Source organism: Saccoglossus kowalevskii, chromosome 19, assembly GCF_978046115.1.
Source record: "Saccoglossus kowalevskii chromosome 19, keSacKowa6.1, whole genome shotgun sequence".
NCBI lineage: Eukaryota > Metazoa > Hemichordata > Enteropneusta > Harrimaniidae > Saccoglossus > Saccoglossus kowalevskii.
This window is the reverse complement of record NC_140659.1, coordinates 3,263,233-3,290,300: the sequence shown is the minus strand read 5'-3', so window position 1 is coordinate 3,290,300 and position 27,068 is coordinate 3,263,233. Positions and strand designations below refer to the sequence as shown.

General features: G+C 34.7%; 1 protein-coding gene across 1 annotated transcript in view; it reads right to left on the bottom strand.

Moving 5' to 3' along the window:
* Window positions 1-27,068, bottom strand: part of LOC144352221 (substance-P receptor-like) — a 39,654-nt gene that overhangs the window by 2,478 nt on the left and 10,108 nt on the right. Inside the window, exon 2 of the mRNA XM_078009384.1 lies at window positions 14,947-15,097. Coding sequence (XP_077865510.1) covers window positions 14,947-15,097 — 151 coding nt within the window. The remainder of the gene's footprint in view (window positions 1-14,946; window positions 15,098-27,068) is intronic.

Below are 27,068 nucleotides of genomic sequence, written 5' to 3'. Positions count from 1 at the left end.
TAGATTTGGCTACTACCATATAAACATTACTCCGTTACTTTTATCACCTGTGGATTTGTAATCAGCTTTTGTTGCACATAGATTTAATACACAATGAACTAGGAGACGACAATCCAATATGCTACCGTCACTATGACAATCGTAAGAGTTTGAAAACGATACCAGTAGAATCTGGATTACGTAATAATTATGCACATACAATTTCTCGTAGATCTGTAATACAATCTGAATAAGATGTGATACGGATTTTTTTTGTTTCTAATCGTAAATTGAGTCATCTTGGCACTGGGGAAAAACAGTGTAACTTCACAGTATATTGATGATTAACATGTATGAAGCGTTTTTGTAACATTTTATCGCCGAAAGATTTATATGCAACTTTCACTGCGCTGCAATGTGGAATTAGCTGAATTGGGGCGTGACGATTCAATCTGTAACTTCCCGGCAGTGCGGCAATCATGAAAACTAAATAGAGACATAACTCGGCCCCCTGAACTCTGTATTGCACACATTCATGGTAGTCCAATTCACTGGAATTAATCATCGACCGATATAATGACTGAACTTCTATAGAAAATCACTGAAAACAATTGTATTTATCTTCTCCAATCATTGTGACAGTGAATAATGACTCCAATTTCCTGCTTCGTGGTTGCTCACAAATCACAGATGGAGTAACAGCAACTCGTTTGAGTGAAAAAATAGCGTTTACTTAACACCTTATTTCAATATTTGGCTCAATTAGTGGTGTTAATAGTTAACAGTCCAACACAGTATGTGTTTAAAGTGTTCTGTAAGTCCGAATACTGCTTTTTATATTACAATGATAATATGATGTACAATAATCTACTTATTTACTTATTTACTTATTGTAATTGTAATACCGAAACCATTATCCATTGGCTTGTCATTTCATTGAATTTCAATGAAAATATCGTGAAGAAGTTCACGCGTTTTCAAATGTTACACACTAGAATATTCATGGGATACGTATGTATGGACTCGTGGACAGACGAGGTGTGAAATGTTTGTTTTGTTGTCTTGATCCATTAATAATGGTGTCAGAATCTCATGCATACTACAATTAAACGTTCAACGGCAGGATTGAATAGCAACAAAACTACAGTATCTTTATTACATCTGTTGCATTTGCAATTACATTGAAGTCGTCTATAGTGTGCACTTGGGAAAATAACCGAGATGTTAATAACGTGTCATTGACGGGAGAACGATTATGACATCAATTGGCAAATCCCGTTCAGGTTTAGCGTAGTGGTACGCTGATAGTGATACGCTGATAGTGATACGATGATAGTGGTACGCTGATAGTGGTACGCTGATAATGGTACGCTGATAATGGTACGCTGATAATGGTACGCTGATAATGGTATGCTGATAATGGTACGCTGATAATGGTACGCTGATAATGGTACGCTGATAATGGTACGCTGATAGTGGTACGCTGATAATGGTACGCTGATAGTGGTACGCTGATAATGGTATGCTGATAGTGGTACGCTGATAATGGTACGCTGATAATGGTACGCTGATAATGGTACGCTGATAATGGTACGCTGATAATGGTACGCTGATAATGGTACGCTGATAGTGGTACGCTGATAATGGTACGCTGATAATGGTACGCTGATAGTGGTACACTTATAATGGTATGCTGATAATGGTACACTGATAATGGTACGCTTATAATGGTACGCTGATAATGGTACGCTGATAGTGGTACGCTGATAATGGTATGCTGATAATGGTACGCTGATAATGGTACGCTGATAATGGTATGCTGATAATGGTACGCTGATAATGGTACGCTGATAGTGGTACGCTGATAATGGTACGCTGATAGTGGTACGCTGATAATGGTATGCTGATAGTGGTATGCTGATAATGGTACGCTGATAATGGTACGCTGATAATGGTACGCTGATAATGGTACGCTGATAATGGTACGCTGATAATGGTACGCTGATAGTGGTACGCTGATAATGGTACGCTGATAATGGTAATAATGGTACGCTGATAGTGGTACGCTTATAATGGTACGCTGATAATGGTACGCTGGTAGTGGTACGCTGATAATGGTATGCTGATAATGGTACGCTGATAATGGTACACTGATAATGGTACGCTGATAATGGTACGCTGATAATGGTACGCTGATAATGGTACGCTGATAGTGGTACGCTGATAATGGTACGCTGATAATGGTACGCTGATAGTGGTACGCTTATAATGGTACGCTGATAATGGTACGCTGATAGTGGTACGCTGATAATGGTACGCTGATAATGGTACACTGATAATGGTACGCTGATAGTGGTACGCTGATAGTGGTACGCTGATAATGGTACGCTGATAATGGTACGCTGATAGTGGTACGCTGATAGTGGTACGCTAATAGTGGTATGCTGATAATGGTACGCTTATAATGGTATGCTGATAGTGGTACGCTGATAATGGTACACTGATAATGGTACGCTGATAATGGTACGCTGATAATGGTACGCTGATAATGGTATGCTGATAATGGTATGCTGATAGAGGTACGCTGATAATGGTACGCTGATAGTGGTACGCTGATAGTGGTACGCTGATAATGGTACGCTGATAGTGGTACGCTGATAGTGGTACACTGATAATGGTACGCTGATAATGGTACGCTGATAGTGGTACGCTGATAGTGATATGATGATAGTGGTACGCTGATAAAGGTACGCTGATAATGATACGCTGATAGTGGTACGCTGATAATGGTACACTGATAGTGATACGCTGATAGTGGTACGCTGATAATGGTACGCTGATAATGGTACGCTGATAATGGTACGCTGATAATGGTACGCTGATAGTGGTGCGCTGATAATGGTACGCTGATAATGGTACGCTGATAATGGTACGCTGATAATGGTATGCTGATAATGGTATGCTGATAGAGGTACGCTGATAATGGTACGCTGATAGAGGTACGCTGATAATGGTACGCTGATAATGGTACGCTGATAATGGTAAGCTGATAATGGTACGCTGATAATGGTATGCTGATAGAGGTACGCTGATAATGGTACGCTGATAATGGTACGCTGATAATGGTACGCTGATAATGGTACGCTGATAATGGTATGCTGATAATGGTATGCTGATAATGGTATGCTGATAATGGTACGCTGATAGAGGTACGCTGATAATGGTACGCTGATAATGGTACGCTGATAATGGTACGCTGATAATGGTATGCTGATAATGGTACGCTGATAATGGTACGCTGATAGTGGTACGCTTATAATGGTATGCTGATAATGGTACGCTGATAGTGGTACACTGGTAGTGGTATGCTGATAATGGTACACTGATAGTGATACGCTGATAATGTTACGCTGATAGTGGTACGCTGATAGTGGTATGCTGATAATGGTACGCTGATAGTGGTACGCTGATAGTGGTACGCTGATAATGGTATGGTGATAATGGTACACTGATAATGGTACGCTGATAATGGTACGCTGATAATGGTACGCTGATAGTGGTACGCTGATAGTGGTACGCTGATAATGGTATGGTGATAATGGTACACTGATAATGGTACGCTGATAATGGTACGCTGATAATGGTAAGCTGATAGTGGTATGCTGATAATGGTATGCTGATAATGGTACGCTGATAGTGGTACGCTGATAGTGGTACGTTGATAATGGTACGCTGATAGTGGTACACTGATAGTGGTACGCTGATAATGGTACGCTGATAGTGGTATGCTGATAATGGTACGCTGATAATGGTACGCTGATAATGGTATGCTGATAATGGTACGCTGATAATGGTACGCTGGTAATGGTATGCTGATAATGGTACACTGATAATGGTACGCTGGTAATGGTATGCTGATAATGGTACACTGATAGTGGTACGTTGATAATGGTACGCTGATAGTGGTACACTGATAGTGGTACGCTGATAATGGTACGCTGATAGTGGTATGCTGATAATGGTACGCTGATAATTGTACGCTGATAGTGGTATGCTGATAATGGTATGCTGATAATGGTACGCTGGTAATGTTATGCTGATAATGGTACGCTGATAATGGTACGCTGGTAATGGTATGCTGATAATGGTACACTGATAGTGGTACGCTGATAATGGTACGCTGATAATGGTACGCTGGTAATGGTATGCTGATAATGTTACACTGATAGTGGTACACTGATAGTGGTACGCTGATAATGGTACGCTGATAGTGGTACGCTGATAATGGTACGCTGATAATGGTATGCTGATAGTGGTACACTGGTAGTGGTACGCTGATAGTGATACGCTGATAGTGACACGATGATAGTGGTACGCTGATAATGGTACGCTGATAGTGATACGCTGATAGTGGTACGCTAATAATGGTACGTTATAGTGGTACGCTGATAATGGTACGCTGATAGTGATACGCTGATAGTGGTACGCTAATAATGGTACGCTGATAATAGTTCGCTGATAATGGTACGCTGATAGTGGGAGTATCATTGTGGTAAAATTCTTAGTCAGAAAAGACAATCTTGGTCCATCGATGTTTGATCACAATCTCCTAAACTAAAAAGTGTACGTGATATTATTTGACGATGTTATTATTTCACCATTTGAGACAAATACACATACAGCTATAATTATATCTCGCCTATCTTGTGATACAGTGATAACATTACATTTCACGGCATTAGTGTTATATTTTTTTCTGTCATTGCCTTAACTTTTCCAACTAGCAAGGTTATATTTGTCAGGGAACAGAGGACCGATAACCAAGATAACGGAACACCATTTGATGAGACAACAGCTAGTTTTCAGCGATATTATAGCGGCCATTTGCGTCGAGAAATTATTGACTAAAATAGAAAATGACAAATTATATTCATATAGTATGTTAATTAGATTTTACTATATTGCGTCCATGTCTAATGTACAGCTGAATGATATTACAATAAATAGTGATCAAAATATAATATTTTATAAAACAAAAATCAATATTGTATCGGGAACTTCATTTTTGTTGTATGGTGGTTTTGACAAGAACCTGCATGTGAATAGACAAGTCATCATTGACGTCAAATATACTTATTGAAGAGCTGTTTAATCGATAATATATACAATATATTTCAAATATATGAGTCATGTCGTATAGTGTTTGAGTCGTGAGTGGGAAAGTCAACTTTTGTGATGTAGGGGTATTCATATGCCAGGAATACAGGTTTTAACGACGGATCATGTGTGCAATAATCTAAAAGCACTTATTTGAAAACAAATGCTAAGCGACTATCATATTAACACATTAGACGACGTCCATAAAGGTGTGTGTTATAATATGTCCCAGGGGTTTCTCAGTAATAAGTCAGAGGTGTTCTGCATGTGATATAAAGTGGGGATACACCTTTGATCAATCCTAAAACGCGATAATGACTGATATTCTATAACAATTTATTACAAAAGCAGAATGTACTATACATTCCAATACGCGTCTAAAGTAGCTCCACGATTGATCAGTGGGTAAGTGTCACTTTGTCTATGTTTCATTTCTCTTACTATGAAGTACCAAGCACAAACATATTGTTCTGACTATTCAAGAGTGTATATGATATGCAGTATCATAGCAACGAGCACGATGGTCACACATGGAGCATGTTCTTGGTACGATACATCAGTTTCAATTTACTTACTAAGGTCATTAGATAATATGATCGCTAGACGATGTATAGGAGTAGAACGCAAGTTAACTATCCATGTCACCCATTATATTGCTGTACTCTAGACGGTGACATAATATATCCTGCTTTGTCTAACTTACGTAAAAAAGAAAACAAAAATACATTACATGCTTCGTGGATTGATGATGACTTTTTTAAATAGACTTTATCTAAATATGTCCTTACATTACATAATTATTACGGATATTTATAGACCCCGCCCCTCCTTTTTTCACAGTGACTTTTCTCATTGGAACGTAATAAAATGAATACATTTTACAATGGTCCTTATTAATATTGTATATGGTAAAGCAATACACAATCGTTGATATACGTTATATTTGTTGAAATATTATAATTAATTGCACTGGTCTATATTATAGTATTCCAGTATTATAGTGGGTGTTGCATCTGACACCTGCGTTGAATACCCGGGTTATATCATTCCCTACGTTGGGTTACTGTACCACAGACCCAGTGGTTATGGTAAACCCACTGGTCAGTGGGTGTTTGTGTTGGACCGGTCCTGATGAATGCCAGAACAGCTTCGCATTAAACTTACTTATTGCCAATATAATAGTATGATAATCACACATCCATGTCACAAACATAGAATATGGTTGTTTTGGCAAAATACACTCATAATTGCAATTTGCCCATACAAATTCAGAAGACACAACGGTGACATTCAATGTCCGGAACTCCTTGCACAAACATATCAAATAAAAACTTCAGTGACTTGAATACGGCAAAATATATAAATAAATTTTGTATTGGTTGGTTTGTTACCTTGGCAACGTTTTTTGTTGTGCGCGCTTTAACCTATCACATTAAAACGTTATTAACAAAAACATTGACAATTGCCGAGGGCCATATGGTGATCTAATCTAAAAAAATTAGCTCATGAGTATTGTTCAGAATGTGATCTGACGCGTGAAATTATTAAGTCGATAATAATATGATATACAAATCTGATACTCTTCTGTCGTCAGTGTAGAACTTCAATGGTATATTCATCAAAGTTTTAGGAGAACGCGAATTACAAATCAATATTATTGCAATGTAGAAATCCCATGATCAAGATTTTCAGTTCTAATCTTTAATGCAAATTACTTTCCCAAGGACACAAAACAATTGATTGTTCACATTATGGATTCTTATTTGATACTTATATGAAATACAGATTATGAAATGTACTTATATCAGTGCGTTTCTATTGTTTGTAATTCATAAATAATGTTTGAACTGAACTGAAATTATTAACTGCCTTGTCAATGTCAACAGCTTACTCGACTGTATTTATATCACATGACCGAATATATGTACTATTTATCATCAAATTGTGAACAGGGCTATGACATTTATGTGCATAACATGTGACCATATATAAATAGTCTAGCAATGATCAGCACCTCTCAATAATTTACCATGTCTCGGGTGTACATGCCACAATATCTCTCGCTATCCAATAGTATCATATTAATGATTTACAACTCTGGTGTGTTCAGTTTGTTATTGAATTCTGTTATATTCCATTTAGTTTACTTTATTTTAATTACAAAAGTCAATTACGCACTGTCCTTTGCAATTTAATATCTCATATTTATTGGTGATTTGGGTACTGCACGAAATCATGTTAAGTTTTGGCAGCGGTCCTACTAGAATCAATGAACACAATAATTTAATTTTGAGGGAGAGGATACTGGATATTCGCATTGTTATTTATTTGAGTTGTATGCTATGATATACAACAATTTTATAGCATAAAATAAGCTCACATGATCCACACCGTACGTTTGTGTGGGCAGCAATGCTATAGTCTACAGTAGTACAGTAGACCTTCAGTCAATGTGATATCACCATACTCGTGTAATTTAAAGGGAAATGTCTAAAACTTTTTCGATCACAGAAACCGTTTCTTTTCACATAAATATCACGTTAATAACAAATCTCCAAAGTACCGAACCATTACAATCCGACTGATGGTAAAACTAATCTGCCAGTGGACATAATTAACGTTAATCAGGAGTTAAGCTGACTTGCTAATTTACTATTATTTTTGCTAGTATTATGAAGAATAAATGTTCTAAGATGTTTTCATTCAATATCTTTACCTCCACGACGTTTTACATTAAGTTACAATGGTATGGAACATATATTTAAATGGTGGCAGTCATCGTGCCGCGTCCTGTTCGATAGCGACGTATACAACGCGTGTAAAATACATTTTTTATTTACATGAATACAAGTTTTATTTTGGGGGGCAACGTATCATAATGTCCATCATTTTAGTTCGATTCCCCAGCATAGAACAGAAATATAAATATTTCATATTTGCCATATGAAATGCACATAATTTACAAAAGCCAATGACCAAAGACATATTATGTCTCATTTTTAATGATTTGTTCATGGCAGTGATACATTGGCAAAATATAATAGTAAATGATTACAATAGTGGCTGTTTTCTTGAGTTATTCAAAGTAACCCGACGTATTGTTTGGGTACACGACAATGCTGTCACATGGAGAGGCACAGCCCTAGCGATGGACATGTTTGAAGAAGGCAATTTCCATGGTAATTGTATTCGCATAATCAACAACTAAGTCAGTGAATGAAGTCCAAATCGGATTTCAGTGCTGTGTAAAAAATATAATAAATAACCTGCCTAATTAAACAACGATGCTTTTGGTAACATACATTTTTTAAACTTTAAAATTTGTGTTCAAATGTGGATTTTATACATATAAAAAATATAAACCAATAAATTGGGAGATTGCGAACGCCACTGAAAACGACGCACATATATTCATGTAAACAGACGCATTTTTATTGTAACCAAGATTGTAAGCATACTTGTATTCTGGAGATCGTAACCGCAACTCAAAGACGTGTATTCAATGAATATGATAAACAAGTATACTGGTATGGAGATTATACACAAAAACCCTTGTGTGTAGCATTTTAACCACACACTTGTATTTATATGGCGATTGTAAACGCCACATTTGCACCCTTATGAATATGATACACCATACTGTACATACATACTGTATTCATATAAAGATTGTACTTGCATTTAGTATAATAACCACACTTATATTGTGATTGTAAACTACATAATTCTTTTCGCATGGGACAGTGAAACGTACACTCATATCCATATAGTCATTGTAAATAACAGACATGTATTTGCATGGAAACTGTGAACCGCGCACTTGTATTCATATGGAGATTGTAAACCACACACTTGTATTCATATGTAGATTGTAAACCACACACTTGTATTCATATGGAGATTATAAACCACACACTTGTATGCATATGGAGATTGTGAACCACACACTTCCATCCATATGGAGATTGTAAACTACACACTTGTATTCATATGGAGATTGTAAACCACACACTTGTATTCATATGGAGATTGTGACCCAAATACTTGTATGCATATGGAGATTGTGAACCACACACTTCCATTCATATGGAGATTGTAAACCACACACCTGTATTCATATGGAGATTGTAAACCGATCATTCATATTCATATGGATATTGTAATCCACACACTTGTATTCGCATGAAAACTGTAACCACACACTTGCATTCATATGGAGATTGTAAACCACACACTTGTATTCATATGGAGATTGTAAACCACACACTTGTATTCATATGGAGATTGTAAACCACACACTTGTATTCATATGTAGATTGTAAACCACACACTTGTATTCATATGGAGATTATAAACCACACACTTGTATGCATATGGAAATTGTGAACCACACACTTCCATCCATATGGAGATTGTAAACCACACACTTGTATTATTATGGAGATTGTAAACCACACACTTGTATTCATATGGAGATTGTGACCCAAATACTTGTATGCATATGGAGATTGTGAACCACACACTTCCATTCATATGGAGATTGTAAACCACACACTTGTATTCATATGGAGATTGTAAACCGATCATTCATATTCATATGGATATTGTAATCCACACACTTGTATTCGCATGAAAACTGTAACCACACACTTGCATTCATATGGAGATTGTAAACCACACACTTGTATTCATATGGAGATTGTAAACCACACACTTGTATTCATATGGAGATTGTAAACCACACACTTGTATTCATATGGAGATTGTAAACCACACACTTGTATTCATATGGAGATTGTAAACCACATAATTTGAGGAAAATGGTATGCAAAATATTGTTGTCTTGAACCTGCATGATAACATTCCTCGAATTGGTCTCAAGTACAATAAGTAACTAACTAACTTTTGGCTGATTGATTGATTAACTGACGGAACAACCAACGAACCAGCTGACTTTTTGACTGTCAGATTGAATGATAGACCGACCGTATAACTAAAGAACTGAATAACTAACTAAATAACTAACTAACTAACTAACTAACTAACTAACTAACTAACTTACTAAATAAATAAATAAATAAATAAATAAATAAATAAATAAATAAATAAATAAATAAATAAATAAATTAGTTTATTAAATAATTAATTAATTAATTAATTTCCACGTGTATGTGTGTTACTCTCAAATGCTAACTATGTATGCAGCTGTGGAGCTTTTAACTCACTAAACATGGTGTGTTAAAACATATTAGGTTTATTTAATCTCATTATTTACGAACACTGCATCGTATATAACTACATGTTCCGTTTTATCCATGCTTATTAGCGAATAAAAACTTCAGAGATAAGACGTTAATACTTTATTATGTTAATTATTGTAGAACTGAATATTCGTTTCACCGTGTTTTAGAAAAATACTGTTGTCTGCTACGTGGTTGTTTAGCACTTATATCGCGAGCTGGACGCTAATGAAATTTTATTACAAAATAGTCATAAATATAGTATTAATTTATAGACGGGCGAAGAGACGATTATTGGATGTAACGCGACAAGACAATTATGCAAATACCTTGAACAGGCCATTAACACGGTGCGTGTATGACCTTTAGTTTTATAGGGTTTATAACCCATAACTAAAATTCGTCTAATAATTTTCACAAACAACCGTTGCTTCATAATTATTGGAATCTGTTACACAGTGTATCAAAATGGGGTGACAAGTACACAGACAATGACATGAATAATATATCTTAGAAAAATATAAGAATTACTTCGTCATAAGTTACGTCACGTTATGTTTTACTAGCACATTGGTTCAGACCAAATAAATTACTAGTTAAGATTTTTAATCATATTCTGCTCAGGTATTATGTATGCGTTAATCAAAAATAAACAACCATTTCTTCTCGGAAAGTAACATTTCTAGGTTCGATTATTGTGATACAAATGTCAATGTTTAAAATAAATCAAGACAGGTTACTAACATGTTTTGCTTGACATACATTCTGTGCCATACTCCACTTTGATGTATTTTTAGAGTTTAAACAGACGCTGACTAATTACGTGTCTACATACCTACTGCATGTTTCGAAAAAATATACAAGATGACAAAAACTACGTTCACATTGATGAACGTGATGAAAATCGAAGCTGGGAACTGACGTGAATATGACGTCACTATAGTTAAAATAATTAGCAACGCCGTTAATCACATCTTATTTACACATTTTCTGCATTGTCTATCTCAAACCAAATCATTTCGTTTTTAAAGAGACGAAAATTCCAATCTCATTGTATTTTATGTATATTTCGGTAAGGAAGCGTTGTGACGTTTCTCCCGAAGTATGCATTTTGAAAATGCAGTGGCAAATTGAATTGACTATTACTAGATAGATGTGTATGTGAGATATAGACAGAATATTCTATTCAAAGTGATGCTGATGTGTGACTACCCAATCTCAACACGTTCAAAGTCAAAATACGTAACAGTTTTATCATGACTCATTCGTGACACACAGAAAGGCAGCACTAATGCGATTGTATGATGGTTGTTAGATTTGAGATAACAAGTCCATTGGGTGCTATCATGTAACCTAGTACATATTGTTATATGACGTCATCAAACTTGAATACACATTTACGCATATTTAGGACAATCTAATCATTTTGCAAAATGGTCAAAATGGTCGCTGTAAAGAACAAATGACATTCTGGCAATCCGAACGATGATGATCTCATTCATTTATTTAAAAAATACCGACACTACTTATAAAATACAAAATATTGTTTAAATAAATTTACATACAAATATACAACGTGTGTTGTACCAAAGTCCTGGAAATGGAAGTAACAGCATATAATAAGACAAACAATATATATAAAAATATAGAAAATATTTCATGAACAAAATGCGGTATCTTTATGTTATTAGTAATCTTTAAACAACAGTATTGTAGGATTGTTCATTCTTTCCAACATAACTATAAAATTCACTTGGGTACATAATTTGTGGAATGGTTATACTAGCTCATGTTTTTCCGAACACTTTCACAGTCTATGCGAGCATTACACAGTCAGTTGTGATATGATTCTCTTGTACTTTCTTGCAATTGTACGTATATCTACTTAATGATTGATTCATACATAATAACTGCAATGGTGTCAATGAACAAAGATGTTGCACACCAGTGACATCATATATCACTGACAGCTTTGAAAATTGTTATAATATGATCTCTATATGTATTTCTGTAATACTGGCACTATTGTAGATAACAGTGACTGCCAATATGTAGCTATATACATTTGTTCAGAAGTTGCTGACAAATGGCATCAATGGTATTTAGAATTCCATTCTGTGATGGCATGTGAGAATTTCCAAAATATTAGCACTAAGAAATTCCGTTTCCGACTTTGTGAAATTGAGGGAAAAAAACTAATAAAAAGCTTATTTTGACAAGACAATTCAGAAATTTATATTAAGAATAATTCATAACGAAATGTATTCCCCATGCACCCATAAATTATTTTCATAATTACCGAGTATACAAGAATATTACAGAAAAGAATAATTTTATATATTATTTATGTTTTTGCCTTTTATTTGTCTTGAATTGTGACTGAAATAAGCTGAATTAAACTAAAAACTAAGTAGTGTGTTCAACAACTTATTTATGAACAATAACATTATTAAACATGATTTTACTTTTATATTTTCCTTCTAAAACAAAAGGATTTCTCAAATTCGAAAATGGAAAGTCCTTATCGCAGTGTTAATATACAACTCGAGCAACAATAATATATTCTGATCTGTATAACGGTGGTTTAAGTGTTATTTGTGTCGATAAGTAAAATTCTAATTTTGTATTATATGGAAAATAAAAATCCAAAAAAATCAAAATTGCTGCTGCAAATATGCACTTATAAAATTGAACTGAATACGGTGCAGATTAGCAATTAGTAATTTAGCCTGTGTTTGGCCAAAAACAATAACTTTGACTGCTATGACTCAGAAAATTCAAATTGACCACATATATGCATTGACTAGTTATTGCCGCCACACTGAGTCTAGGTTGTGCAATGAAGTGCAGATATGAGTAGAATAAATAAAGGAAATATGTTAAAATGTTACATCATTTAACAAATGCACAAAGATGCATATCTGACACCTATCGGATCCAACTTCTACCAACTAACTACCACATATTAAACAATTTTAGTATTCATTGCTACGGTGTACGCCGAAATGTGGCTCTTGCTACCTGACATAGACGATTTGTTTTAAGAAATACATGACTGACTGACTGAATGAATGAATGAATCAATCAATCAATCAATCAATCAATCAATCAATTGACGTATGGATGGGTGGAGTGTTTGACGTGTGGATGATTGGACTAATGGGAGGGTGAACGGTCAGATTGATGGGCGGATAAATAAATGAATAATTGAATGGGTAGTTAGTTGGAAGGATGGATGGATGGACGGACAGACGATGGGTGGATAGATGGGTGAAAGAATACAGGATTTCTTTAATAATGAATGATTTGTGGCTGGTACCAACTTTTCAAAAACAGCTGTTTTCACTTTATTATGTAGTGTATTGTAGTGTAGTGTAGTGTAGTGTAGTGTAGTGTAGTGTAGTGTAGTCTAGTCTAGTCTAGTCTAGTCTAGTCTAGTCTAGTCTAGTCTAGTCTAGTCTAGTCTAGTCTAGTCTAGTCTAGTCAACATGCCTTTGAATTGTCATTTCAATTGTTGCCACTCAGTTGTTTTGTGTTTTCACAAAGATTTGTATATATACTTAATATATACGGTTGATTATGTTAATTTCACACTACACAATACTCAGTAATACGTGGGCAGTCATAAAATGTGTGCAGAGCGGATTGGAGTATAGTGTAAAGATGGCTAGCACTTACATCTTTATTTTGTTATCATTTCGACGATAATATGTGTAACTTTGTGATAAGATGCGTTGTCACGATTATATCTTGATTAGTTTAATTAAGACCAGCAGTGATATCATATGACGTAATATCATGAATATTTACATCGTCTTTTGCGTAAACAATACATATTTATAGCGACTCACTTCGAGTGATGTCAGTTTCTGTCATCCAATAACCAGTCAATAACCCATATATTTTAATATTTTACATTCGCAACTGCAAACTCGAAAATATATCATTTCACTTTATTTTTTACGAGTTTATCAAGCCAATTCCAATCACGGTTATATGACGTCATATAATGAATTATTATTTTTTGTTACACGCGATTATCATATGAGTTGATATCTTTGATTAAAGATGATAAAACCGCGTGTCAGTGTAAAAATCTATAAACAATCAATCAGAAAGCAGTCGCCACTTTTACGAAATCAATGCAGGATTTTACTATCATGCCGACAGAAGTAAAACAAGTCCACTAATTACAGTCAGTTAGTGGCCTTGCTTTGTGCATGCACCAACAACATGCGACATTATAAATGCATTGTTTATGTGAGATATATGAATTTCCATGCACCCATGCGGGATGCCAAAGCCGTGTACACAGGGTGTGCAAACATGCACACCATAATCCCATAACTCAATTCAGAGTGGGTCATCGTACATCTGTTGAATGGATTTTGCGTAGATTGAAATGACGTATGTATGCATGTTTTCAAGGAAAACAGTATAGAACAAATTTGACAATTATGTTAAAATAAAATGTATTAAATATGGCGCATTTGTCTCTTTCTTTTGGCAAACGCCACTCCGTATTGTGCTGTGGAATTGCGGTTAAAACTACACGTACCTTCCTTCTTACCTTTCTCTTGGCTCGCAACTGTTCTCGATGTCGGTGTGAACACTCACCTGGGGTCTGGCTTACCCAGAGTTTGATCCCCACAATTGTATACGAAACTGCCATGGCAACCAATGGAACGAAGTAGGTGACCACTAAACGCCCAATGTGGTACCTGAAGGGTTGAAGAATAATTTATTTAGATACACGCTAATGAGAATATAAGGAAGCGTTAATAGATTGTTATGACGCTATTTGTCAGTTTTATTATTACCGTGACTGGCCCTCTGCTGATACTTTTCTTTCAGCGGAATTTATAATTTAAATAGATTGTTTAAATGCATTTACTGGTGATGTCAAATGAAATGTTTAATATTAAGTATGTTTTCTAATATGTGAAAACGATGTACAGTAATACGTGTTGAAATCAAGTCATGTGTTAATAGAACGCAAACTCATTGTCAATGTATTCATGGAACTGAAAAAGTAGCTCGTAAATACTTACTCACATTTAAACACCCACGCATTAACATTTTCAAATGATAATAATCATACCGAATATAAATATTTACTTGTTCATCATATGTATCTGTGAGCAATCGAGTGAAAGTACGCACATTGGTGCCGAGCTAAAACTATGTAAGAAAATAGTGCATGTTTCTGCAAATAATAATAAGTATGTGTAGATGTGAGTGTGTGTATGTATGTGCAGATAGCAGAGTTTCGTTTTGAGTGTGTGGGCGATCGTAATGGTAGTATTGGTCATTCAGTTTTCCTGTAAACTTGATCAGGTATAAAATGTAGACGAGTTTGTCATATCTAGACTTCATTTCCATCCGGTGATTTCGAAATGCAACATATATTATTCAGTTTGATTTAATATTTCCATTGAAACGCACAACTACATTGCTGAGTTATATACACTTGGTAGCTACTGTCATATAATACTTTCATAACACGTGTCACTTCCATTTAATAAATATCAACAGCATGTATATAAACCAAAGTATGGAGTATCTTATAAACCTAGACTATTAGTCATTATTCGGTTTCGCCATAACCGAATAATGACTAATAGTCTAATTCTAAAACAAGAGTGTTCAATCAAAGTATATGTAGTGCGGATAAATACAGTAATAGAGGAATTAATACACAACTAAATGAATATTGAAACTCGACAGCACGGTTTCGTAAGGTACTTTCAATATTCATAATAATAAGAATACTGAGAAGATGAAATTGCATTAACTTGTCTATTATAGTGTTGGTTTTTAATTGATTCATAACAATTCAAACATGTTCGTACTAAAATGCTAAAGATAATTGCACCTGATTAGTCAGCACAGGAATTGTCACAATGTCATCATGGTATTATGTATTAGAAACAGTCGTCTCTGGGGCCTGCGTTAAGTCGCACATTACGTAAATCAATGCAGAAACGGTGTCAAGGGACGTGTAAATGTCAGCACAAACAATCGTCGAGCTAATGGGAAGCGGCAGGCTACCCACTGTTTAAAATGTGGGTTATGATTGAATGTGTTTTCGGTCTACGTGGAGGAATTTGTTAAGTATTTGTTGTGTGTACTGTTACAAGTCTTGATTTTGAGAATACCACTATGTCATACCGCCAATTAGTGTGTTGAACTTCACGCCCAGTTATGGCCATTTTGTTTCACTTGACAGAACAACCCAATCATATATTCTATTCGACTTTCATCACTGTATCTGTAACTACTTGTTTAGTCGTTCCGCATAGGCGTAGAAAACTCGTGTCGACAAAAATCAACAGGTGCAAATTGTTCATTTGCTATTAACCGCATAATTTTCTCATTTGTACGATTCTGTAGACATCCAGTAAGCTTAGACTAGCGCCGATGTCTTGACAATCTTAAACTATATCGAAAACGTCACAAACTTATACATGCAACACGCGCTGACATGCTAATGTGTTTTGTTTTATTTTCGAGTTCAACGTTATCCGAGAGTCATTTCTATATTTTCCACTCATAACCTTCTCATATAATGTTTTTTTTTTTCGAATTATAAGCCTAATAAAACTTATTGAATTTACCAGCAGATTTGTAAGGATACATAATCTAGATGTAAACATTGGCCATCCCCTAAGGGTTGTAATTTGTGATGTATTGAAATACATCCTGCCCACGCTACAGGAAACAGTTAAAATATTCATTTCGGTTTCAAGTGAAACGTTCTACATAATCGAATTAGACTTTGCAGGACTTATGGCCCTGAATTGTTTTAATGATAAAGTGAATCGGACAGAATTGGAAAACGAGACAAAAAAGAAGACAACAACGCATTATCACCGATCTGTCTTCTCCCTTGGGACGTGTAACACTGTAGGCGTTTCAATTGAATTCCATTGATCTTAGCACGATCGAGGGTATGTTTTGTTATCTCAGGTATATATATATATATACAATAATGCTACAATAGTTGCGTTCAGGTTGACGTAAGCAAACACCAGTGATTACGAACAGAGATTTTTATCAATTTGAGTCGTAGCCGAGGATTGACGCTACTCTGTATGTTTACGCATATTACATATTCATCATTTGCATTTTCTAGTCTGAAATAAAAATGAAACGGCAAAGTGCCGAGAGTGGCGTAATAGCTGAAACAACACCGTTTGGAAATACATCATTGTACGCACCTATTATCACGAAACATTTCGTGCGAACGCCTTATTCTGCTCGTTTGTGATATTCGACTCAATTTGATTGTTTTAATATATCCACCGAATAATTTGAGTAACTGAATAATAATTCTGAAAATAAAAATGTCGGCAGTGTGTGATGTTTTAAATGCAATACGGAGATACGCACAATGTGTGTGTGTGGTAATTGTATATAACGTCCTGGTAGTCGGAACGCGTGTGAGATCATCGATGAGAATTTAAAGAATTGTATATTTATTATATTTGTAGACACGTTTCTCCAACCGTAGACAAGGTTCTAGTAGAAATAGATCGATTGATATCGAATATATGACAACATGTTTGCGAAATGTTTTAAGATCGAATGTCGCTGTCGCAAAACACCAGGTTTTAAATTAGTAGATCATTATTATTATCGGCCGAGGTCGATGCGACGGCATACTGTCTGAATGCATACTTTGAGGTATCCTTGTAATAACCTTATTATTATACATTGTTTCCTTCCAATGACATATCATGGGAATGCCGAAATCCAAAAAGTTTCGAACAAGATCAGCGAACCTCTTGGTATGGAGTCCAGTCAAACGCTTACGCGCGCAATCATTTGAATTCGCATTTTCTCATATGCTAGGAGGAAAATACCCCGTAAAATACCGCAAAATTACGGCACATTGTAACTTATGGCGTTACGATGACAGATATATAATGATACTATTTAACATAATTCATAAAAATACCCCGCCACCGAGTTTCGCATTCCAACTAGATGCTTTTATTTACGAGGTCTTCTAGCGAATCGAGCGAATATTTCAAAATCATTGCACAGTTCTGTTAGCTAATGCCATCACGAACTCTGTGCTACAGGTCTTTTTGTCTACAAAATCCATACGTCCATTGTCTTGCAAGCAAACGGTTTAGCAATTGTAGTAACACAACATCTTGTCAATGAGCGATTTTATGTTGTCTATTTTTGTTGGTAAAATCCAACGTGAGTTGTACAAATCATAAGAACGAGCCGACATGACGGCAGATACCGGGCAGACAACATACATTGTAAATTCATCATTACTATACTGAGTATATAGCTTTATTTTATACTTCACATTTTGTGCAAAACATTACCAATTATCTTACAAGTAGTGATACATATACTGTATTAAATATAGTACGGTATTCTTTCACACATATCATGTACTTACATGGAATTTATGAATTACATATAAACACACTACGACGTCATACCTAGATCAAAACATTTCTACGTATATATAACTTTTATCGTTTTTTCCATCGAGTATGACGTCATTGCGGACGAATTGACACCCGTATAGCGGCCTGCGTCTCGGATAGGTTTTACGGGTAGTCGCGAATCCAAAAGATGTCAAACGACTGAAGTATTACTGGAAATTATATGTGTTATATTCGTAGACGCAGTGCCCTAATCACGTACAAGTTTGTATAGAATATGATAATTTTGGAACAAAATGTTATGAAGTTCAAACACGGACACGCGTCGCGCATCGTGTATACTGAATAAAACACCATTGTCGTGAGTAAATCTGTATAGTGGGCAAGCATTTAGGATATTTGACATAAATGTAATAATATATAACATAAGAATACGTAGTGACTACTCTTCTTTGTCGCCAGAAATGATCATGAGCCGTACTCATCTGTGATCAAATTTGACATGTCACATAACTCCAAACTTCTGGTCTGACTGGGCAATCAATTATAATAGCAGAATAGTGAAACATCGAAAAGTCATACGTCATGAATGGCCACGCCACAAATAAAACGACGACAGTGCTAGGTTTAAACGCGAGACAGGCGCCCACATATTTCGCAGGTACCATATCGAGTTTTCTAATACATAATTTATTACAAATATGCCTTTGTGTTGTTTTTAACTAGATGTCTTTATTTACAATATTTATTTTACAATATGTATATATTTTAATTTTATCAAAGCTCCATGCGCTAACATCGTCATTGACTGTGTAGTAAAGGTATGTTTGTCTCAAACAATATTGTTTCATCTGAAAAGCAATATTGTGGGTGAAATTTAATAAAATAGTTATGATTTCTAGTGACACACTATAAGGTAATCTTGTTTGAGTGTGATTTACCTAAGGTAGAGATGCAGTTTACCTGACAGGTGTTTTAATTAGTTAATTAGGAAACCATGATGACCTCCCTTGTCCACAAAACTATATATTTTCGGAAAGCTTATTGTATAAATTTTAAAATGTTTTATGAACACAGTAGTTTGGAATATGCACAAAAATGTGCTTTTTTGGTCAAAAATGATTTTAAAAATGAATTAGCTTCTAAACCATGCTTCTGTTTCCTGTCAAAATTGGTTTATGGGTACATCTGTTTACTATGAAGAAAGTGGCGTCTTGAAAACTGTCTACCAGTTGTCAATTTTGCAGGGCAGCAGCTCAAAATTCACTACTTCAAGTTGACACCCAGGCTAGTTGTCTATACGATTGTTGTAACACTGTTCAACCAAAAACAATGCCCCGACGGCGTTTTGAAGATAAACACATTGTCAATCATTTGTAAAAATATCAAAACAAAAGGTCAAAGCGTCTAGGAGCTATTTTTTTTAAAGTTCTGGGATGTGTACTAAAAAGGAGTTGAGATAATTGCTAATTTGCATAACAATTCACTCAGTAAGAAGTTTTTCTAATGCTCATAATTAAAATGGCTGTAACGGTTCCAAATTTAAATGTATTATGAATTAACTAACTGGCGAATACAGAAATGCACAAAACGTTCTAAATATATCTATATTTTTACCCAGTACATGTGTTTTATTGTATACCACATATTACTGTACATGTTTCAGAACAATACCAATTTGTTTACAGTAGCGGCACACATGACACAATTGAATGTTGTCCGGTGCTAGGGGCGGATCTATGAAGCGACCGTGCCATGGTCTAAATCTTACTGAGCACATTCTGCTCTCTGTTTCTGTGTACGACTTAAACTATAACGCATGCATTGCGACACATTTATTGATGTTTGATCTTGGAACGTTATCTATGACAATGAAATAAAAGTTTCAAAACAAAATGACGCAATATATTAGGCGAAACTCTTATAGATCTCCAAACAAGTAAATTAAATAATTAAAACCAAACATCGATAGCTCAGATTTAGTATGACTATTACACAAATACTTATCACAGGGCATTTTATGATGTAGTACATGAATGCTGAATCCAATGAATTAGCGTGCCATGAAGATTTCTCAATAGTCTTAATGAAATGAACATTCCTGGTCCTCAATGGAAACCGCATGTGCTGATGCGAAATTATTGAACCACGTTCATTAAGATTACGTGTACTGAGTTGCTATGACTGGGCCGTCTCGCTGACTACTACGATAGTCATTTCGTAAATGCACTGGGTTTTACTCTATTCAGTCGGTCAATATGTATTTTGTTACTTGTAATTAAGGCATATATAATACATTCTACTGTCTATCAAATGAATCACTGTACAAGACTCAGTAGATTGCAAACTGCCATATTACTTCATAGTCAGTAATTAGCATGGCAAGCCGTTTAAATACAAAAGAATATGTGCTAGTTTTCAACACAAGTCTGTCAAGGTTATATACTTGTATGTGAAATAGTAATGTAACATCTGATAAGCGTAATTACTGAAATATAGCACGCTTCTTATAGATAATATCACATACAAACGAACACGCGCATCGATGCTAACTAATTGTCCAGCACAGTACGTGCATTTAGCTTTATTTACCACAACGTAATGTAGTGAACTTAATGCTAGCATAGTAGCATAGGTCTTACTGCAGAATAATTTGAAGAAATTACGAAGCATATTCAGTTAACGTGTATGGGTGTAACATACGATATATTGTGCCCATTTGTTTTTAACAGCGTATTGCAATTAGTGAAGTGTACGTCACCGTGTGTGCGATGCGGTAATAAAATGAGACTGTTGATATTACTAAGTGCACTGTTTTAACATACCATTAACAAATCACGGGGTACTTTCTCTTACTCCTCAGATATGTTTGCCATATACTCCCTACTTGCTTAAAAAGTGCATATTACGAATATTGTAGGTATTGACGTCATTATTGTATACACACATAAAACTGACACTGATATTCAAAACATGGTATAATATTTCGGTTTAAATACAATTTAATAATAACTAGAACTATCCGAATAATACTACCACACGGAATTAATAAATGTGATATTTCGGTAACTAATTTAAAAGTAAGTTATTATAATAACAATTCAGAATACTATTAAATAATTCTAAATACACTATGTTAATATATTCAAGTCGGTCTAAATACGATATATTAATAACCACAAATAAATAATACTACCACACATAATTAGTATATGTGATAATTAATTCAAATGTCGGTTTAGAATTCATGATACAATTACAGACACACAGGCATTTGAATGTGTGTTTAAATGTCGTCGTTAATGTTTTGTCGAAGACAGGTTAAAATATTACGAATCCTCTCAGTGTGTCTATTATTATATAGCATTGTTTCAAGAATAAGATGTGTGTTATCACTGCGACGATTGGCTTGTCTCTTGTTGTTTATTGAATTGTCCACATGTGATAATATACTGGCGATATCATTATTATAGATGTTACATAGCGAATAACATTCCATTGTTTAGAAAAAAGTCTTGCTTTGACGTACATTGTTAGATAAGGCTATTACGGAAAGGGACAATGGGTATTGGAGACATGATGTTTTGACGTATTTAATGCATAATCTACTATTACCTATTCCACTCTTTTCAGAAAGATAGAGGAAATACAGAGAAAACTAATATGATGTTGTTCTACACAATGTGTGGTGTGGTACAGACTCCATTGCATTCAATACGTGATGTCTGTGTTTAAAACCTAATACAACCCACTGGCAAATGTAATCGCATTTCTTCTGGAAATTTGTATTCGAATCATTAGAGCATATAATGACTATGTCCGTGGTTACAGGAGATAATATACATGATAAGAAATGATCCTTGGCCCCATACACCATGCCATGTGGAGAAATTATCTTAATGACTAATTATAGAATTTAAACAGCCGAATCTCTAATGAAACCGAATCAATTAAATTTAAGAAGACCGATACTACGTCATTTTTAAATATTCCTTGCAGCGTAAGTTATATACGCTAAATATACACGCAAATTATTGTATTTTTCTGTGTAAAAATGACCAAATATCACGAATAAACGCCATCCGAATCTTCTTTATCGTTACGGCGGGTAATAGAAACATATCTGCATTTAATATTCGCATTGTACGGTGATTATGTGGGTATTTATTTTTTGCGCCTCACTGTACAAAAGTGATACCAAGGCAGTTCAGCACATGCTTAGACAGTTATTTTCTGACTCTATAAACTAGTTAGAAGCTGTTGAAAACCTGCGGCATTAAATGTTCAGCATGGATTACGTGTGATGTTTAACTCCAACTGAGAACGGAGGAGATTATAGCATTCACGATAATCGTGTTATGCCTTGTGATTGCAGCGGAAGGCACAGCCAATAACATCAGAACAAAATTCAAAGCATGCATACAAAATAAAATGTTTTCGCATTCCTATATTCTTACACTATTATTACCCATACTTAAATTGATGACATAGAAATAAATAGTCTTTTCCTGGCAATGTAAAAAAACGTGTATAGCATGTCTTCGCTAAATTAATAATCGAGGACATATTTTCATGACCATGCTTTAAAATCCTAAGAGAAAATGTTACAGTTACCTGGATTTTCTACACATACGAATCGACTAAATTGTGTGAGCAATTCAAACATGTAAGCAACTAGTTTTATACTAAGTGTGGAAAATTCAAAATTATATGGAGGCAGCAGCACGTCACATGAGAGCTATTCATATATGTATGTGACAAGTATCATAGCAAATGTAGACAATTAAAACATACAAGGTAAGTGTGGTCAATTCAAACATTAAAGCATATGCGGCGTCAGTCTCACAGCAAGTGTGAAAGGTTCATCATCCTTGGAGCCTGAGAAAATTCAAATATGCCAAGATGCCATGACAACATCAAGTGTAGACAATTCAAATAAGTAGGGAGTCTGAATCCCAGCAAACAAGACAATTCAAATACATATTGAGCCCACAGCACAGCAAGTATGGGAAACATGCATTGAGTCGTTTTCACAGTCAGTGTAGACAACTCAGACGTGTATAAAGCCTGTATCACAGAAAGTATAGACAATTCAGACATGTATAAATCATGTATCACAGAAAACGTTGACAATTCACACATAAATAAAGCATGTATCACAGAAAGTGTAGACAATTCACACATGTATAAAGCCTGTATCACAGAAAGTGTAGACAATTCAGACATGTATAAAGCATGTATCACAGAAAGTGTAGACACTTCAGACATGAATAAAGCCTGTATCACAGAAAGTGTAGACAATTAATACATGTATAAAGCATGTATTACAGAAAGTGTAGACACTTCAGACATGTATAAAGCATGTATCACAGAAAGTGTAGACACTTGAGACATGTATAAAGCATGTATCACAGAAAGTGTAGACAATTCACACATGTATAAAGCATGTATCACAGAAAGTGTAGACACTTCAGACATTTATAAAGCCTGTATCACAGAAAGTGTAGACAATTCAGACATGTATAAAGCCTGTATCACAGAAAGTGTAGACAATTAATACATGTATAAAGCATGTATTACAGAAAGTGTAGACACTTCAGACATGTATAAAGCATGTATCACAGAAAGTGTAGACACTTCAGACATGTATAAAGCATGTATTACAGAAAGTGTAGACAATTCATACATGTATAAAGCATGTATTACAGAAAGTGTAGACAATTCATACATGTATAAAGCATGTATCACAGAATGTGTAGACAATTCAGACATGTATAAAGCATGTATCACAGAAAGTGTAGACAATTAATACATGTATAAAGCATGTATCACAGAAAGTGTAGACACTTCAGACATGTATAAAGCATGTATCACAGAAAGTGTAGACATTTCAGACATGTATAAAGCATGTATTACAGAAAGTGTAGACAATTCATACATGTATAAAGCATGTATTACAGAAAGTGTAGACAATTCACACATGTATAAAGCATGTATTACAGAAAGTGTAGACAATTCACACATGTATAAAGCCTGTATCACAGAAAGTGTAGACAAATCGTACATGTATAAAGCATGTATTACAGAATGTGTAGACACTTCAGACATGTATAGAGCATGTATTACAGAAAGTGTAGACAATTCACACATGTATAAAGCATGTATTACAGAAAGTGTAGACAATTCAGACATGTATAAAGCATGAATTACAGAAGGTGTAGACACTTCAGACACGTATAAAGCATGTATTACAGGAAGTGTAGACACTTCAGACATGTATAAAGCATGTATCACATAAAGTGTAGACAATTCAGACATGTACAAAGCATGTATTACAGAAAGTGTAGACAATTCAGACATATATAAAGCATGTATTACAGAAAGTGTAGATAATTCACACATGTATAAAGCATGTATTACAGAAAGTGTATACAATTCAGACATGTATAAGCCTGTATCACAGAAAGTGTAGATAATTCTCACATAAATAAAGCATGTATTACAGAAAGCGTAGATAATTCAGATATGTATAAGATAAGTATCACAGAAAGTGTAGACACTTCAGACACGTATAAAGCATGTATTACAGGAAGTGTAGACACGTCAGACATGTATAAAGCATGTATCACAGAAAGTGTAGACAATTCAGACATGTACAAAGCATGTATTACAGAAAGTGTAGACAATTCAAATATGTATAAAGCATGTATTACAGAAAGTGTAGATAATTCACACATGTATAAAGCATGTATTACAGAAAGTGTATACAATTCGGACATGTATAAAGCCTGTATCACAGAAAGTGTAGATAATTCTCAAATGTATAAAGCATGTATCACAAAAAATGTAGATAATTCACACATAAATAAAGCATGTATTACAGAAAGTGTATACAATTCAGACATATATAAAGACTGTATCACAAAAAGTGTAGACAAATCAGACATGTATAAAGCCTGTATCAAAAAAGTGTAGACAATTCAGACATGTATAAAGCCTGTATCACAAAAAGTGTAGACAATTCAGACATGTATAAAGCATGTATTACAGAAAGTGTAGACAATTCACACATGTATAAAGCATGTATTACAGAAAGTGTAGATAATTCACACATGTATAAAGCCTGTATTACAGAAAGTGTAGATAATTCACACATGTATAAAGCCTGTATTACAGAAAGTGAAGACAATTCATACATGTATAAAGCATGTATTACAGAAAGTGTTGACAATTCACAAATGTATAAAGCATGTATCATAGAAAGTGTAGACAATTCACACATGTATAAAGCATGTATTACAGAAAGTGTTGACAATTCACCCATGTATAAAGCATGTATTACAGAACGTATAGACAATTCATACATGTATAATGCATGTATTACAGAAAGTGTTGACAATTCACACATGTATAAAGCCTGTATCACAGAAAGTGTAGACAATTCACACATGTATAAAGCATGTATCACAGAAAATGTAGACAATTCACACATAAAGAAAGCATGTATTACAGAAAGTGTCTACAATTCACACATATATAAAGCCTGTATCACAAAAAGTGTAGACAATTCACACATGTATAAAGTCTGTATCACAGAAAGTGTAGACAATTTACACATGTATAAAGCCTGTATCACAAAAAGTGTAGACAATTCAGACAGGTATAAAGCCTGTATTACAGAAAGTGTAGACAATTCATACATGTATAAAGCATGTATTACAGAAAGTGTAGACAATTCACACATGTATAAAGCATGTATTACAGAAAGTGTAGATAATTCACACATGTATAAAGCCTGTATTACAGAAAGTGTAGACAATTCACACATGTATAAAGCATGTAATACAGAAAGTGTTGACAATTCACACATGTATAAAGCCTGTATCACAGAAAGTGTAGACAATTCAGACATGCATAAAGCATGTATCACAGAAAGTGTATACAATTCAGACATGTATAAAACCTGTATCATAGAAAGTTTAGACAAATCAGACATGTATAAAGCATGTATCACAGAAAGTGTATACAATTCAGACATGTATAAAACCTGTATCACAGATAGTATAGACAATTCACACATGTATAAGCCTGTATCACAGAAAGTGTAGTTAATTCACACATGTATAAAGCATGTATTACAGAAAGTGTAGACAATTCACACAAGTATAAAGCCTGTATCACAGAAAGTATAGACAATTCATACATGTATAAAGCATGTATCACAGAAAGTGTAGACAATTCACACATGTGTAAAGCATGTATCACAGAAAGTGTAGACAAT